We start from the raw sequence: 19,042 nt of genomic DNA on the forward strand, positions 1-19,042 counted from the left end.
ATGCATCTGAAAAAGGTCTAATATCCAGAACTTATAAGGAACTTAAAGAGAAAAAAAATTTTTTTTAAATGGGCAAAGGACACAAACAGACACTTCCAAAAGAAGACATATGTGTAGCCAAGAAGCACATGAAAAAAATGCCCAATAACACTATTCATTAGAGAAATGCAAGTGAAAACCACAGTGAGATACCATCTCACATCAGTCAGAATGACAAAAAAATAACAGATGCTGGAAGCATCGTGGAGAAAAAAGGAATGCTTATACACTGCTGCTGAGAATGTATATTAGCTCAGCCACTGTTGAAAGTGGTTTGGAGATTTCTCAAAGAACTTAAAACTGAACTTCCATTTGACCCAGCAATCTCATTACTGGAAACATACATGAAGGAATATAAATTATTCTACCATAAAGAGTCATGTGTGTGTATGTGTTCACAATAGCAAAGACATGGAATCAACCTAAATACCTATCAACAGTGGACTGGAGAAAAAAAAAGCATGACAATTATATACCATGGAATACTATACACCCATTAAAAATGAAATCATGGCCTTTGCAGCAACATGGATTCTGATGGAGACCATTATCCTAAACAAATTAAAGCAGGAATGGAAGACCAAATACTGCATGTTTTCACTTATAAGTGGGAGCAAAACATTGAATACACATGACCACAAAGAAAGTAACAATAGACACCAGGGCCTACCTGAGTCGGAAGAATGGCAGGATGGTGAGGGTCAAAAAACTACCTATTGGTTACTGCGCTCACTACCTAGGTGACAAAATCATTTGTACACCATACCCCAATGACACACAATTCACCTGTGCAACAAACCTGCACCTGTGCCCCTTGAAACTAAAATAAAAATTAGGGGCGAAAAAAGAAGAGAGATAAAAGGGCAAACAAAAAATTGTTCAAAAAATGTCGGCAAAATTTTTTCAAATTAGATAAAAATAGCCATCCACATTATCAATACCGCAACTACATACATCATAGTTAAACTGTGAAAAACAAAAATTTAAAAAGAAAAACTCTGAAAACTTGCAGAAGCGGTAGAGACATATTGCATAATAAGGAATAACAATAAAAATGACTGCCAACATCTCAACAGAAACAAAAGGAGTCAGAAGGCTATGAATTATCTTTAAAATGTTAAGAGAAAAAAAATCTGCCAACCTAGAATTACCCAGTGGGGGAAAATAATCTTTCTTAAATGAAGGCAAAATAAAGCCATCTGAAATTAAAAAGAAGCTGAGAAAATTTGTTGCCAGAAGATACTCACTGAAAGAATAAAAAAGGATAAACGAAGTTTTTCAGGCTACAGATAAATTATAATAGAGTTTCAAATCTATGGGAAGGAATGAAAAACTTTGAAGATTGGAAACATAAGAGTGTATATAATAGTTATCTTCCTACTTTTCTTAAATTCATTAAAAGTCTAAAAATAATGAAAATATATTACAAGGTTTGTAACATATGTAAAGTAAAACATGGCAATAGCTGCACAAAGAATGGAGGAATTATAACTAATTTTATTATTATAAGCTTTTTATATTCTATGTTAAAGGGTATCATATTAAGTCAGAGTAGACTGTTATAAGTTCAGGATCCATATGGTATCCCCAAGAACAAAACTTGCACCTTAAATATAAAGACAGCTTAACCATAAATACATTTATAGATTAAAATTAAAATTATAACATAAATTATAAAATAAATAATAAATATAAATTAATATATAAATATAAATTAAAAATAAAATTCACCAGACATGGTGAATTAAAGAGGACAGAAAATCCTTCCTTCCTCCACCTCACAAATTATAAAACCAGAAAAATTGTCAAAAACAATCATTTCAGATGTCTGGAAATAAACCAAGGCAAATAATAAATTGAGAACCACTTTTTCATAAAGCATTGCTAGAAGCTTAGGTAAGAATCATAGGTAACTGTGCCTGCCTTATGAGAAGTGCACCAATACTACTCCAACTCAGTTGAGGGTAGTTTTGCAAGGCAGGAATGGCCATAAAAACCAACAATTACACTATTAAAGAGGGTTGAGATGATTTGGAACAAAGATAAAAATTCATGCCCAGGGTTTATGTCAGTAAAAGTAACAGACTCAATCGTGTTTAAGGCTCAGGTACCCAGAGGTTACAGTTTTAATGAGGTGAACAGTGAACCTATCAGAAATGTAATGGGAAGATGCTGGGAATTAGATAGCTATAGAAGGATTCAATAAGATCTCTACACATTCCTGGCTGACTGGGAAACTACAGGTATGTGCAGAATAAACATGAGAGAAACCAGCACAAAGTAAAATCCAAGACAAACTTAAAAGCTGTCTGAATTTGAATGTGGTCCCAACACAAACACCGATGCATTAGCAGAGGATGGAAGCCTTTTGAACTCAAAATATTTGACCAAAAACCTTCACCCAATCATTGGCTGAACACTAAGCTGTTCAAGAACAAGGGAAACTTCTGGGATCCAAGATTTTAAAATATGAACTTTTAAAATCTAAGTTGAGACCATGGAAGCCATAAATGGTGGAAGATACACAGTCCACAGATTATGTCCAATAAAGTTAATAAAATAATTATTAGAAAAAAATAAGAGTATAAACTTGTCAATATAGTATCTAAAATGAGACATGCAAAGAAATAGGAAAGTATAATCAAGTCTTAGAGAAAAGAATGCAGTTAATGGAAACTGACTGTAAGTGGGACTGCTGTTGAATTTAGCAAACAGAGATTCAAAACATCTAATATAAATGGTTAAATTAAAACCATTTTTAAAGAATTAATGGACAATATAGTCTTTCACTGGGTAGGGAAGATCCACTGTCAATAAAGATGGGTATCATCCGATCAGCTGGGGCCCAGATGGAAAAAAAAGGCATGAAAAGATGCTCTTTATCATTGGTTATTAAGAACATGAAATTAAACACAATACTTACAAGTCTACTAGAATGACTATAATAAGAAACTGATGGTATAAGATGTTGACAAAGATGTGAAATACTGATTAAGTGTTGGCAAGAATATGTCAAAATTGATAGAGCCACTTTGGAAAACAATTTGGCAGGTTTTTTATAAAAAAAAATTTACTATACAACCCAATAATTCCATTGTCAGGTAATATCCAAGACAATTTAAATCATATGCCTTCAATGACTCTTCATAAGAACATTATTAGTAACAGCCAAAACGTAGAAACAATCCAAATGTCATCAACTGGTGAGATCAGTGGAAATGAATAGAAAGTGCAGAAATAGAGCCAAACACATAAGATCTATTGATTTTACACAAAGACACAGAGATAATTCAATACAGAAAATGATATTCTTTGCAACAAATGGTACTAGAGGAACTAGATGTAGGTATAAAAACTGTACCATTATGATTTGTTTAAAAAAGCAGCCATTTTCATAATATTTTATTATATGTATGAAAATGAACTATGACTTCTATATCACAACATACAAAAAAATTAACATGGGTCATATAAATAAACATATAAGCTAGAAATTAAAAGCTTCTGAAGAAGAACATAAAAGAAAATATTTATGACCTTAGAATAGGTAAAGATTTCTTAGGATTCAAAAAGCACTTAACTGCAAAAAGATAATTGATGAATTTTGAGTTAATCAAACTTAAAAGCTTCTTCTCCTTTGAAGACGCCATTCAAAATGAAACATCGACTGAAAAAAATAGCACAATGCATTTATTTGACAAAGGACTTTTAAGCAGAATATACAAAGAAGTCATATACTTTTATCATAAAAGGAAACACTATAAAATATGGACAAGTGACTTGAACAGACACCTCACAAAAGAATATATAAATGACCAATGAAAAGATGCTCAATGACTTAGTTGTTGGATAATTGTAAATTAAAAACTACTGTGAGATTAATAAGTCTAGAGATCTAATGTATAGCCTGAGGACTACAGTTGATACCATTGTATTATATACTGGAAATTTCTAATAGATTTTAAGTACTCTTACCACAAGAAAAGTAACTGTGAGTTGATAAATATGTTAATTGGGTTGACCATAGTAATCATTTAACTATGTATATCAAAACATCATTTGGGAGGCCGAGGCGGGTGGATTGTCTGAGCTCAGGAGTTCGAGACCAGCCTGGGCAACATGGTGAAACCCCCTCTCTACTAAAACACAAAAAAGTAGCTGGACGAGGCAGAATGAACCTGTAATCCCAGCTACTTGGGAGGCTGGGGCAGGAGAATGGCTTGAACCCAGGAGGCGGAGGTTTCAGTGAGCCGAGATCGTGCCATTGCACTCCAGCCTGGGAGACAGAATGAGACTTGCCTCAAAAAAAAAAAAAAAAAAAAAAAAAAAATCCTGTATATCCTAAGCATATACATATACAACAAAAAAAATTTTAAAAATTAGCCTGCCGCGGTGGCTTACACATGTAACTCAGCACTTTGGGAGGCCTAAGTGGGTGGATCACCCGAGATCAGGAGTTCGAGATCGGCCTGGTCAATGTGGTGAAACACCGTCTCTACTAAATATACAATAATTAGTTGGGCGTGGTGGTACATGTCTATAATCCCAGCTACTCAGGAGGCTGAGGCAGGAGAGTCACTTGAACCCGGGAGGCGGAGGTTCCAGTGAGCCGAGATCACACCACTGCACTCCAGCCTGGGCGACAGAGTGAAACTCAGTCTGAAAAAAAAAAGCCGGGCACGGTGGCTCACGCCTGTAATCCCAGTACTTTGGGAGGCCGAGGCGGGCGGATCACGAGGTCAGGAGATCGAGACCACGGTGAAACCCCATCTCTACTAAAAATACAAAAAATTAGCTGGGCGTGGTGGCGGGCGCCTGTAGTCCCAGCTACTCGAGAGGTTGAGGCAGGAGAATGGCGTGAACCCGGAAGGCGGAGTTTGCAGTGAGCCAAGATCGCGCCACTGCACTCCAGCCTGGGAGACAGAGCGAGACTCCGTCTCAAAAAAAAAAAAAAGAAAGAAAGAAAAAAATTAAATTAAAAAGCTATAATGAGATATCACCTGATATCCACTAGAATGTCTATCACACGACCCTGAAATTCCACTAATAGGTTTTGACCAAAGAGAAATGAAAATATACATCCACAAAAGACTTGTACACGAAAAGTTTATAGCAGATTGATTCACAACAGCAAAAACTGGAAACCACCCCACATTGGTTCTCTATTACAGCATAAAAAGTTATCCCAAAACTTAATGGCTTCAAACAGCAAATATTTACTATCTCACAGTTTCTATGGGCCAGCAATTCAGAAGCAGCTAAATAGTAGCTGGTGATTCTAGCTTTGGATCTCTCTTTTAACTTTTTTAAAACTTTTTGTGAATACATAGTAGATGTATCTATTTTAGGATCTTTCTTGACATTGTAGTCAAGATGTCCTCTGATTGTATTTCTAAGAAGATTTGGATGAAGCTGAAGGATTCACTTACAAGATGTCCCGGTCACATGTTGCATGTTTTTAGTAGGGAGCCTTAGTTTCTCCCCATATGTGTGTTTCCATTCACTGCTAGGATGGCTTCCTCCAAAGTAAACAATCCACAAAGAAGAAGTCACAATGTTACTGTGACATAGTCTTTGATGTCACACCCCATCATTTCTACCAGATTCTATTTGTTAAAACTGAGTCACTCAGTACAGCTCGCATGCAAAGGTAAGGGAAGTAGGCTCTACTTTGTGAAGAGGATATAAGAAAATTGGGGGCCATATTTTAAAACAACCACAAACCTGAATGTTCATCAACAAGTGAATGGATGAATAAATTGTGATATATTTAGGCAAGAGAATACTACTCACTGATGTTTTTAAAAAAGAAATGGACTATTGATACACAAAACAACATGGATGATCCTCAAAACTGTTGTACAGAGTATAAGACACCAAACACAAAAGAGTATGTACTGAATGAATCTTTTATGTGAAGTTCTGGAACAAGCAAAACAAAATGATAGAAATCAGAGCAGTGGTTGCCTAGAGCATGGAAAGAATTATTGTAAGTGGGCATGATGAAATTTCTGGAGTGATGGAAATGCTCTACATCTTCAGTAGGGTAATGGTTGTCTGCATGTATACATTTGTTCACATTCAATGAATTGTCCATTAAAATATGTGCACTTTATTATATAAATCATACCTCAATTTTAAAAAGAGAAGGGAAATAAACCAAATAAGGGGGGACTGAATGAGCACATTTGAGGCTTGAGGGGAAGACTGGAAATATGGGCCACTCAGAAGGTGTGGATCGAGAGAGAATAGTGCCTTTCTACTCCCCAGTGACACACAGAAGCAGAGGTGACATTTTTATATACCAAAGAGAACCCAGTTTCTGGCATGCTTCCTTTGAATCTTCACATCCCTTCTTAGCCATTAGTAGCTGTGGTCAATTAGCTGTCTATAGGTTATGGGGCCCCTAGTCTTGGCAGAATTAATGAGCTACTTCTCTCTATGGGATGGGAGTCCTGGGATTCCTCCCCACATCATCTCACTATGCCTTTTTTTCTGCCTCTAACGTCACTAAAAGAGAGGTTAACTTACTGGATTGAGGAAAAGAAGTCGTTAGCAAGAGTTCCATAGTAAAGAGCTAACTCTAGCTCATGTGTCTGGCAGAGTGATGGTGGAACGTGGTTAGTGCATAGCTTCTTCAGCCAGACCACCTGGGTTAAAATTTGGTCTTTGGCGCTTACTAGCTATACTTTCCAGAACAAGATATTCAAACTCTACATGTCTTCAATTATTGATCTGTAAGGGAAGGTAATAATAGTATCCACCTTTTGAAGTTATAAGGAGCCGTAAATATGAAGCACTTTTTTGAGTGCCCACGGAAGTAAGCACTAGCAATCAATACTCTTAACTGAAATCCAAGTTCCAATAAATATCGAGTGTAACATTCCTCTGTAGTTTGCTTTTAGTTCTCATTGTGAGATCACAAGTGGAGGCTCCAACCCGTCCAGAAGTTCCTTTCTATGGGGAAGCTGTGGCAGCAAGGCCACAAAGAGAGTCTGACTTAATTGCAAGTAAGTCACAAGTTTATTCCCCTACAGCCCATCAATTTCCACATGTTCTTAAGACAGTTCTGAATCAAACAGGGTCTACAATCCTGGTACTGATACTCATTGGCAGGGGAACCCTGGGCAAGTTACTTAACCTCTTTGAGACTGTTCTTCTGCAGAGATATTAACTGTCTAGCAGGGTTCTTTTAAGAAGCAGATATTCCAGGAAATTATTTAGCACAGTGTTAGTATATAGGACATAACAGATAGTAACTGTCAAAACTATAAGTGGTTATTATTATTGAACTGTAGAAAAGAATTTGTCTCATAACTTTGTAGCAGTTAGTACCTGACTGGCTCTTTGAGGACCAGAAAAGAATAAATTAATGTGCTTCTGTGTGGAGTTAATGGGACATAGGGAAAGTAGTGCTTGCCTATTATTGGTGTCAGAGAAAAGGACCAGAAGAAACAGGGTAAGTAAAAGGCACGTTATTAAAGATAGAAAATGGGAGAGTGCAGAGAGTCAAAGGAAGATATAAACTGAAGAGATTCAGAAAAAACATACAGTGAGACAAGTTGCCAAGAGAGTAAGAATGTAAGAAATGCTGCATTTTATGGATGAATAAAACTCTGGACAATTGCTGAGACACAAAAGATATGAGGCTACAAAGTTTAAAAAGAAATGATAAATTTAAAATAATCAGAATAGTGTTTACTTCTTCAGTGGGAGAGAAGGAGATGTGATCAGGGAGGAGAACACAGAAGACTTCTAAGATACCAGTAATATTTGATCTGTTCTTAAATCAGGAGGAGATTCAGGTACACCATGTGTTTATTATTCCATAAAATCCATAGATGTGTTTTATATACTTTTTGTTTATATAATTTTTTTAAAATTAAGGGAACAAATCTTATCTTCAAGGAGAGACATAATGATGGAGGAAGGAATATAGAAGGAGACAAAAAGGAGGGAGTCTTGGTGAAAAGGGAGATGGGAGGCAGCTTTTAACACCAGACAGGGTCTTCTGATGCAGAGGTGATTGTGCCATCCCATAAAGTCCCAGGGCACTGTCTGCCAATGAGACCACCAACTTGCTTGCCCTAAATGGCCACATACCCTAAATGGCCCTCCTGCCATTGTCTGTGCTCAGAAAACCCTCAGTTTCTGCCTCTTACCTGCCAGGGTGGTGCCGCATCTCACCCCCATCATTGAGCTTGCCTCATGTGTCTCAGCGCAGTCTTTTACAGCAAAAATGCATGTCACCTCCTCCTAAAGGCTTTCCTTGGCCCACCCACCCAGATTCCTCCTTTATTGTGCAGACTCTTTGCTAACCCACACCTCATCTTAATTTATTTGCCTTCAATTCTGGGTGGCGGTGTTGGGCGGGAGGGTGGTCTCAATTTTCCCATGTATTTCCCAGTGTTTATTGAGTACATGAGGCCATACTCTTCTAGTCTCTTTGCTTCTCATGATAGGAACTGAACCCACCAGCCTATACGTTAAAGCTTGTTATTTCACTGACTAAGGAAAGGCTACTTAAGAGGGCAAGCTCAGACATACATGATCTGGAGTGGATCTTCCATGGGAAAACACGTATATAACAGAAATTATTGGCAAAATTGTAAGTATGGTCTACGGAGTGAGTAATAATATTTTATTATTTATTTAGTTAGTTTTGAGACAGAGTTTCACTCTTGTCACCCAGGCTGGAGTGTAATGGCACGATCTCAGCTCACTGCAACCTCCACCTCTCAGGTTCAAATGATTCTCCTGCTTCAGCCTCCTGAGTAGCTGGGATTACAGACACCTGCCACCACACCCCGCTAATTTTTTTTTTTTTTTGTATTTTTTGTAGAGACGGGGTTTCACCATGTTGGCCAGGCTGGTCTCGAACATCTGACCTCAGGTGATCTGCCCGCCTCGGCCTCCCAAAGTGCTGGGATTATAGGCATGAGCCACTGCACCCAGCCAATAATACTTTATCAATGTTGGCTTTCCTGTATTTAGTAACTGAGCTGTTTTTACATTAAAAAATATTTCTATCTTAGAAACATGAAGAAGTAAAGAGACATTATATATGCAACGCACTCTCCAATAGCTCAGGGTAAATATAATTGCATATGTAAAGATAAAGCTGTGATGATAAAAATGTCAAATATTAGCACTTTACCAATATAGATAAAGAACATTCAGAAATTCTTTAAATTACTCTTAAAATTTGGGGGGTTTGAAGTCTTATAAAAATAATGTTTTAAATCTTAAATAGTGAATAGAATTAAGAAAGTAACAAATTCTGATTCCTTCCTTTTTTTCTTTAAATTCTTCCAGATCCTGAATGATTTCTACTTAAACATCCCAATATCAACTCTCTATTTTGCTATTGACATAATTTTATTTGAAAGGCAAAAAATTTTTAAAATTATATCATCTTTTTAATTTCTAAGCCCCAGAACAAGACAATAGGCAGCATTTTCTTTCATGTTATTTTGCTACATTCTGTATAACGTTAAGTTGAGGTTAGGTATTTTCATTTGTAGAGAAAGCTCTTACATTTAGTTTACATCATAATTTTTTTAATGGAGAAGGAACAAAATACCTCATTGATTTTTCTATGGATGGAGTCAATACACACAGAGGAGAAATCTTTTTGTTAATTCTACACTCTGCCTCTGATTGACGCCTCTGCAAACAAAGATAAAGTAGACAAAACATGAATAATTCCAGGAAATTTATACCCCAGAATACAGAATAATTTTGCATAAATATGAATAGTAGGGAAAGTCTATCAAATGATTCTTTTCTAATTCTTTATGGATGTACATAATGAAATATTCAGAACTACCACAACATTTAGAATAAGATAGAGCCTAACAATTTATTGTTGAATTAATGAAGATTGGTTAATTAATCCATGTTTTATATCAGCTTTCTTTGCCCTCACCCAGGAAGTCAGAGGCACCAATGTGAGGTTCCATCTGCTTTCCAGCACATTCGTGGTTTCCTCACTTCTGCTAGACAACGTTTGATCAGAAGGAACAGGGAACGAGAAGGAGCTGCTGGATGGTGATAAGCCTGAGAAAGAGAGGCTGGACGAGCAAAGACAGAAAAGAAACACCCACCTACTGTGACATCACAAACACCCAGGCTGAGTTTTGATAAGACAGGTTGAATCACACTGGGGTGACAGCCTCATCCCTCCAGGTACAAACAAGAAAAGGCCATGGTTAACCAAAGCTCCCCCATGGGCTTCCTCCTTCTGGGCTTCTCTGAACACCCAGCACTGGAAAGGACTCTCTTCATGGTTGTCTTCACTTCCTACCTCTTGACCCTGGTGGGCAACACACTCATCATCCTGCTGTCTGTGCTGGACACCAGGCTCCACTCTCCAATGTACTTTTTCCTCTCCAACCTCTCCTTCTTGGACCTTTGCTTTACCACAAGTTGTGTCCCCCAGATGCTGGTCAACCTCTGGGGCCCAAAGAAGACCATCAGCTTCCTGGGCTGCTCTGTCCAGCTCTTCATCTTCTTGTCCCTGGGGACCACTGAGTGCATCCTCCTGACAGTCATGGCCTTTGACCACTACGTGGCTATCTGCCAGCCCCTCCACTATGCCACCATCATCCACCCCCGCCTGTGCTGGCAGCTGGCATCTGTGGGCTGGGTTATGGGTCTGGTCCAATCAATAGTCCAGACACCACCCACCCTCCACTTGCCTTTCTGTCCCCACCGGCAGATAGATGACTTTTTATGTGAGGTCCCATCTCTGATTTGACTCTCCTGTGGAGACACCTCCTACAATGAAATCCAGTTGGCTGTGTCCAGTGTCATCTTCGTGGTTGTGCCCCTCAGCCTCATCCTTGCCTCTTATGGAGCCATTGCCCATGCAGTGCTGAGGATTAACTCTGCCACAGCATGGAGAAAGGCCTTTGGGACCTGCTCCTCCCATCTCACTGTGGTCACCCTCTTCTACAGCTCAGTCATTGCTGTCTACCTCCAGCCCAAAAATCCCTATGCTCAAGGGAGGGGTAAGTTATTTGGTCTCTTCTATGCAGTAGGCACCCCTTCACTTAACCCTCTCATATACACCCTGAGGAACAAGGAGATAAAGCAGGCACTCAGGAGGTTACTGGGGAAAGAAAGAGACTCCAGGGAAAACTGGAGAGCTGCTTAATGTACTTTTGAAAGTAAGAAGAGTTTCTTCATGATTTATGAACATGCTAAGTTTTCCAGACTACCCTTCCCACACACACCTGAGCCACTATGGTGGGTCATGGTGTGGCTTTGTTATCTATGAGAGGGAGAATGAGAAAGAGAGGGAGCGAGAGATAAAAAAAATTGGGTGAGAGGAGATAGGTAGCTCCATAAGGCACCATAAATTCAAATATTATCATTCCTATCACTGTCCATTCTTAATATTTCTATCCTCCATTCTGTTCTTTTTACTATCATCACTTCTATAGATTTCCTAACTCCACCATGCCTATTCCTGGTTATATAATTGCTCTCCAAGTGTCATGTCAGTGTAGGGGAACTACTCCATCATGGCATTCTGGACACCTTGCATGTATCTATATAGGTCATGTAAGGAAAGGCTTGAAGAACAGCTAATCTGAGATTTAGAAGGATGCTTTTTGATCCTCCTGGAATATGAGAGGATGGGAGGCTCTTTAGGACTTGCCTCAATGCCATCTCTCACTCTCCTTCTTATATCCCTGGGAGGATGCCACGTGATAAGTCTTTACTGTATCCGAGGTTTTGATGGACCATGGGGTTTTCTGCCCCACACCCTTTAGGATACAGCTGAAGAATATAATGAGGAATAGCTGGATTCTAGAACTGACTCCTCACCAGTGGTATAGTCCACAATAGTGTCACAGTCATCTGGCCCCTTTTGTTTCCGTGTCATCCTTTTTGGTGTGTAGGACAAGGAGCCAGGGAATTGGCACGTTTGGCTTTTACTTCTTTTTTATATGTAAATAATAAGCCATCTAAGTGTAAAAGTGGCTCATATCTATTCCAGCCAAATCAGCTGGGCCTTGGCCTTGCCTTGCTTCTCATGAGTGTGCTTGACAGTCATCACCTTCACTCTGTCTCCTTTTCTGGTTCTTAGCATTTTAGCTTAGTCCATTCAGGCTGCTATCACAAGCTACACTTAAATTGGGTGGTTTATAAATAACAAACATTTCTTTCTTACAGTTCTAGAGGCTGCAAACTCCAAGATTAAGGCAGATTTCATGCCTATTGAGGGCCTGCTTTCTGATTATAGAAGGTGATGTCTTGCTGTGCCCACACATGGCGAAAGGGGCTACCAACTCTCTGGAGTCTCTTTTATGAGGGCACTAATTCCAATCATGAAGCCTCTTCCCTCATGACCTAATCACTGCCCAAAGGCCCCATGTTCTAATGCCATCATTTTGGTGGTTTAGGATTTCAACACATGAATTTTGGAAGGACATAAGCATTCAACCCCCTGCACATGTCTTCTTTCCTTCTTCCTCAAGTTCCTTTCTGTCCAGTTGCTCCTTCTTCTATTGACTCTTTTTTGCCTTCTCTTTCTCCTTCACTCCCTCAAGTTACAGCCAGAGGAAAGGAGGAACTAAAACTTAGCAAGTCTATGATCACATGCAAATACACACAATGGATTGTTACAACCAAAATGCAGGCTCTATTATTTTCAGTTTAGCAGCCTTTCAAATGTGTATGGTTCTTGCCACATTAAAGTTGCAAATAACAACTTATTTAAGACTGAAATAAAGGTGAAATATTGGAAGGAAAAGTTTAATGTTTTATTTGTAGTATTTTTTTTCCTTTTTCCACTAAAAAGTCCAGAAAAAAAAAAGGAAACATAATATAACCTTTGAGTTATAACAGAATATTTCAACAAGGACTTTGTTGCTATCAAGTAACCATATAGTATAGGTTATACAGAACTCCTGTCTTCCGAATTAAGACTCCCTGTCTTCAAAGTATTTAGGCACCCTGGTTACTGAACATGAGCTGGAAGAAAATGAACTGCCTTTCCTTAAGCATCGCTCTACCCCTGGGTCACCTCCAGTGGAGTGGTATGTCAAGAAATGTAATTTGTCCTTTCCGATGCCATAATCTACCATATTTTTTAAAATTAAGTCATGTCGGGAGGAGGTTTCTCAGCTCCTTATCACATGTTTCCACCAGAAACATGGGCAGCTCCGCATCTTGGGCTTCACCACCTTTAGGGTGAGGTGGATGGTCTTCTTGGAAATTTCATAAGACGACAGCGTTTTCTTGGGCTTTGGGGTCTTAAAGCCCAGCAGAAAAACCAAGTCTTGCATGGGAACCTTGGTTTTAGACCAGAGCTGTTCATCTATCTTCTTCACTCCATTTTAGCAGCCAATGTCATGAATTCCCATTCCTCACAATTGACACTCATTTGGGCAATTCTACATAAAGTTGAAATATTCTTCAGAAATGAAGATGAAGTAAAGACATTCTCAGTGAAAGTAGGTATCACCAACTCATCTGATTTAAAAGAAATGCTTTTAAGCATGGATTGCACTGCTTCAGGCAGAGAGGAAATAAAACCAGAGGGAAAATCAGAATATCATGAATGAAAAAGGAACAACAGAAAGGGTAATTACCTGGGTAAATGCAATCGTATATTATTCTCTTTTTGAATTCTTTAAAATATGTATCTCTGTTGGAACTAAAAAGTACAACACTGATGGGGATTCATACAGATGTAATACATATGACAATTACTGAATAAACTAATAATAATAAATGGATCTATTCATTCTAAGTAGGCCATGAAAGGTTAAATATTTATACCATAATTCCTAAAGCAACAATTCCAATAAAACAAAAAACCATACTGTTGTTATAGGCGTTTTAACCAGAGTGACTCCATCTTGAGTAGCAGCTGGGTAAAGTAAGGCTGAAACCTCCTGGGCTGCATTCCCAAAAGGTTAGGCATTCTCAGTCAGAGGATGAGATAGGAGGTTGGCATAAGATACAGGTCACAAAGATCCTGCTGATAAAACAGGATGCTGTAAGGAAGCCGGCCAAAACCAAGATGGCAATGAAAGTGACCTCTGGTCGTCCTCACTGTTCATTATACTCTAATTATAATGCATTAGCATGCTGAATGACACTCCCATCGATGCCGTGACAGTTTACAAATGCCATGGTAATGTCCAGAAGTAACCCTATATAATCTAAAGAGGGGAGGAACTTTCAGTTCTGAGAATTGCCCACCGTTTTCCTGGAAAACTTATGAATAATCCACTCCGTGTTTAGTATATAATCAAGAAATAACTGTAAGTATACTCAGTTGAGCAGCCCATGCCACTGCTCTGTCTATGGAGTAGCCATACTTTATTCCTTTACTTTCCTAATAAACTTGCTTTCATTTTATGCACTTGCCCCAAATTCTTTCTTACGTGAGATCCAAGAATCCTCTCTTGGGGTCTGGATTGGGGCCCCTTTCCAGTAACACAGTGACATCAACAAAAATAATAGAGTAATGACTTCCAAAAATGACCTACTCCCTAAGAGTAAAATGAACTATGGAAGAATTGTCAGAATTAATATTGTTTAGAACTCTAGAAATTAACCAAAGGCTTGCTGCAATCTGGGGAGTGTTTGTTCAAGAATAATAGCTGAATCTTGATAAGAACAGTGAGCTCTGTGATGTTTTAACTGGTTCCACTCCTGTTCGTTCCTCCTCAGCTCTTAAAAACCAACAGTCCACAATCATGGTGAAAACCAGCAGACATGAAGTCACTGGAAGGGACACAATAGGGTTACAGGTCCTTTAATCCCTTATTTCCAGAGGATTGTTATTATTTTACCTGTCTGGTTGTTCCCTAGAACCCACAATGCTATCCTTATTTGACTTGACTCAGAGCTATCCCAGAGAGAACAATGTATTTCCTGGGGAAATGAGTAAAAAGAATCATAGGCAGTTGTTGAATATCATGGTTGCCTATGGTCATAAATAACAGTTGGAACAAACAATAGCCTAACCAAGAACTTAAAAAGGAAATGTCAGCGAATGAGATGTCCATAAAGGGGATTGAAAAGCCTTAATATACTCCAGAAAGTCCAGAGGGCCATATGCATGCATAGATGTGGGCATGACAAGTGCTGCATATATGCTTTGAACAGACCTGAGCAGGCTCTAAGCTCTAACCCTGAATAAGTTTGAAGCACTGCACAGACAGGAAATGAAGGCTAGGACACAGTGTAAACTGCTTGGTTGGGCTTTGAAGACCTGTATCTACCTGCACACAGAGCCTCTCTACATACACTGGGAGACATTACTTCCAGGAACCTAAGGAAATCTTTGTCCAGTCTTTACCTGGCCACTAAGCTAACCAAGCAGAGACTTCAGTGGCCACGTTGAACAACAACAACAAAAAAAACCAAAACAAAACAAAAAAACAAAAAAAAACAGACTTGACAGATAGTTTTTTAAAACCTGATCAAAAAACAACCACTAGCAATAATAAAATCTGGGAACAGAAAAAATATGACTTCCAGAGTTGCCACATTATACTGTTTAAAATGCTAAGTTAAAAAAAAAGAACTAAATAATACAACATGCAAAGAAACAATGAAGTAAGGCCCATACACAGGAAAATAAGCAGTTAGTAGAAACTGTCTCTGGGACCAGGCTCTGAAGGAGGTGTCTGCCTCAGTGCAGCCAAAACAGCCAGGTAACCTTTGCTTTGGGACTGAAGTAATGGCTCTGATTCTGAGATGAGAGCTCACACTAGCCCTTAATTTAATCTTTACTTGAGGTGAAATTCAACGGATTATTAGAATGGGCCCTAATCCAGTAGGACTAGTGTCCTTATAAGAAGACGAGATTAGGATACAAACACCACAAGGGACAACCATGTGAGGACACAGGGAGACGATATCCATCTAGGAGCCAGGGAAAGAGTCCTCAGAAGAAACCTATCCTGCCCACTCCTTGATCTCAGACTTCCAGCCTCCTAGAACTTCTGTAGTTTAAGCCACTCGGTTTGTGGTCTCAGTCACGGGAGTCCAAGCTGATGATCACAGTTGTGATGAGAACTTTACAAATTGAATCATGGGAAGTCTTGCAACAGTGAGATCTACGACCTGGTAGATCCTATAATCCTATAATCTGAGATGCTGATTCTACAACTCTGAGCTGCTAAGGCTTTGCTTCTGGGTCACAGAAGCTTCCGGAAATAAACTTGTCCCACAAACTGATAAATGCCTGTGATTTTTCTAGAAATATGCCACAGGCAACCCTGGCATCTGCAGTCACATGTCAGTATATCAGTGGGGTTTCAGGAGAAGTTTAGGGATCGGCTCCAAATGAATCTAGTATTTCAATCTTCCCTCCTTGCTGGGATGATGGAGTCACCTTCAGTCAAGGCTCTGTTGAAATGAAAGGGTCTGTTCCCAGTTCCACTCTTCCCACCTAGGGTTCTGGACTGCTAATGGTTGTCCTTTTTTTGTTTTCTTCTCATCTATTCTTTTACCATCTTCCTCCTCTTACTGATTTTGCATGAAGGGGGGTTTTGATGGAGGTAAGGTAGCTGATAAGAAATGAGGTACTGAAAAAACTAGGGAGGGGTCTTCCGGCTGTCCCCAGACAGTCCTCTTGTGGTCCCCAGCTCAGCCTGCAGGTTCTGGGCTGGCCACCTCATGGCCTCTGTGCTGTGTGTCTAGAGCTGGGCTCTAAGCGAAGGGCCCTGTGAGACCCGGCAGAACAGGGTGACTGGTCCAACAAACATCCCTCCGTTCTTCTGGCTCCGCAGCTCAGGATTAGATCTAGACAGCATGTCCAGTAGGTGCCAGACCACCTCATTATATCCTGTGAGTTGGGCCCAGAGGGCCTTGAGGTGGGTAAGCTTGAAGCTGGGCACCCAGAGCCTGAGACTGACTGTTCCTCCCTCCCTGTGTCCTGCAGGAGGGGCCCTGTCCCAACAAGAGCCCCAGGGCCTGGCCTGAGGGTGTGGATGTGGGGAGAGGAGGGTCTGTGGGCCCAGGAGGGGGCATTTGTAGGGGACATTGAGCACTGCTGCTCAGAAGACATGAATGACAGGGTGGGAGGAGTCTTCCGGGTCTGTCCATGGCACAGCACCCCTGTGATTCCCAAGGGCTGCCAGGGGCCCATTCATCAGAGCTCTTTATAGATCCTACATATGAGTCCTTCATCAGATGTGAGATTTGCAACCACTTCCTCCAGCCTGGGACTTGCCTTTTCATTCTCCCCACAGGGTCTTTGAAAGTGCACACATCTTTTATTTTGATGAAATCCAATTGATCAATTTTTTCTTTTATGCATCATACTTTTCGTATTCATCCAAGAAATATTTTCCTAACCATAAGTTACACTGATATTCTCTTTTCTTTTCTTACATACAGCTTACAGCTTTAGGTCTTACATTATGGTTTATGATAAATTCTGAATTAATTTTTATGTATGATGCCACGTATGGATTGAAGTTCTGTTCATATGTGCATATGTATATCCAATAATTCTAAGGACCGTTTGTTGCTAAGATTGTCCTTTCTCCACTGAATTTACTTTACACCTTTTTCAAAATCAATTGAAGATATATGTTAGGGTCTATTCTGGACCCTCCTCTGTTCTGTTGACCTATTTGTCCATCCTGTTACCAATATCACACCATCTGGATTTCTGAACCTATATAATAAGCCTTGAAGTTGGGTATTATAAACTGTCTCACTTGCTTCTTCTTTTTTCAAAGTTTTTTTTTTTGTTTTTTTTTGTTTGTTTTTTGTTTTACTAGTCTAGGTCTACTGCATCGCCACACACAGAATCACTTTCTCATGAACATACATACATGTGCACCAGAAGTATAAATATATGCACATCAAGACCAAGTGAAATTTATCCCAGGGATACAAGGCAGGTTTAACATGAAAAATGAGCCAATATAATTTACCACATTAACAGATTAAAAGGCAAAAACATTAAAAGGAAAAAAATTCAGCAGATTCAGAAAAAGCATTAGACAAAATCCAATAGGCTCATAAAAAATTTCAGTCAACTAGGAATAGAAACAAAGTTTCTCAAAATGATAAAAGGCATCTACCAAAAAAAAATCCTATGGTTGATATTTAGTGGGTATTACCCTTAATAACGAAAGACTGGATGCTTTCACCCCAGATGAGGAACAAGCCAAGAATGTTGGCTCTCACCACTTATTTCAGCATCTTAAGAAGATACCATCAGGGCAAAGGACTCCTTCCTTAAATAGACACAGATTTCCATGTGGAGTCATTATTCTCTTGCTGGATGTATGTCTTTTACCACTTCTCAGTCTGCATATATCCTGGTGATGATTTCTTTCATCTTTTTTGTGTCTCCAAAAACCTCTTTATTTTGCCATCTCTTTGGGAAATATTTTGACTGTGTAAAAAATTTTAGGCTGACAAATTTATTTCTTTTAATATTGTAAAGAATTTTCTCCACTGTCGTACAACTTGCAACTTTCCAACAAGAAATCTGCTTCATTCTTATCTTTGATTTTCTGTGTGTATATGTCTTGTTCTTCTCTGGCTGTTTGTAGGATGTAGGAGGACTCAGTTTCCTGGGCATAGATATACATAGGAAAGATGCAGTAACTACATCCAGTGTGGTGTTGTCCAAGGGTGGATAAATAGGCCAACAGAACAGAGCAGAAAGCCCAGAGACAGACCCACATAAGTCTAAACATGATTGATAACCAAAAATCAGAGCAATAGTGAAGGACTATATTTGTTATAAATGTGCTGGGACCATTGGATTACAACCAGCTAAGTGGGCCAAGCAGCCTTTTGGCTTAGGCTGAAGCAGGATAATAATGTTACCTATTAATAGAGTTGTTAAAATTACCTGGCTTCATGCTTTCACAGTGATTAGAGCAATATTGAGATATAGGAAATCATCAGTGAACATATTTGCTCTAGTTGCTATTGCTACTATTCACCTTCCTGTCCCGTGCAGCATCTTATGGTTACCATGATTCAAGTGCCTCCTTGTGAGGCC

The 19,042-nt window shown here is 39.2% G+C and overlaps 3 protein-coding genes across 9 annotated transcripts in view; 1 reads left to right on the plus strand and 2 right to left on the minus strand.

The window, feature by feature from the left end:
- LOC129038767 (olfactory receptor 11A1) overlaps window positions 1–5,553 on the minus strand; it is a 31,050-nt gene extending 25,497 nt beyond the window's left edge. Inside the window, exon 1 of the mRNA XM_054492163.2 lies at window positions 5,469–5,553. The gene's annotated coding sequence lies outside the window, so the exon portion shown is untranslated. The remainder of the gene's footprint in view (window positions 1–5,468) is intronic.
- The window catches only part of LOC129038763 (olfactory receptor 5V1), a 115,917-nt gene extending 105,435 nt beyond the window's left edge, over window positions 1–10,482 (minus strand). For 2 of the 7 annotated variants that reach the window (XR_008503227.2, XR_008503226.2), the window contains exons 1-2: window positions 5,469–5,587; window positions 3,621–3,706 (exon numbers count right to left, since the gene is read on the minus strand). The gene's annotated coding sequence lies outside the window, so the exon portion shown is untranslated. Of the gene's footprint in view, window positions 1–3,620; window positions 3,707–5,468; window positions 5,588–9,622; window positions 9,709–9,967 lie in introns of those variants that run through there. The other 5 variants (XM_054492151.2, XM_054492155.2, XM_054492153.2 and 2 more) reach the window with 5 other exon arrangements.
- Window positions 5,661–11,197, plus strand: LOC129038765 (olfactory receptor 2H1). Its single transcript, XM_054492159.2, is given in 5 exon segments — window positions 5,661–5,689; window positions 6,934–7,049; window positions 7,750–7,844; window positions 8,502–8,647; window positions 9,972–11,197. A coding segment is annotated over 1 exon segment (951 nt). The 5' UTR covers window positions 5,661–5,689; window positions 6,934–7,049; window positions 7,750–7,844; window positions 8,502–8,647; window positions 9,972–10,246.
- Window positions 11,198–19,042: the final 7,845 nt, after the last annotated feature.

This window comes from Pongo pygmaeus, chromosome 5 (genome assembly GCF_028885625.2).
Source record: "Pongo pygmaeus isolate AG05252 chromosome 5, NHGRI_mPonPyg2-v2.0_pri, whole genome shotgun sequence".
Lineage (NCBI taxonomy): Eukaryota > Metazoa > Chordata > Mammalia > Primates > Hominidae > Pongo > Pongo pygmaeus.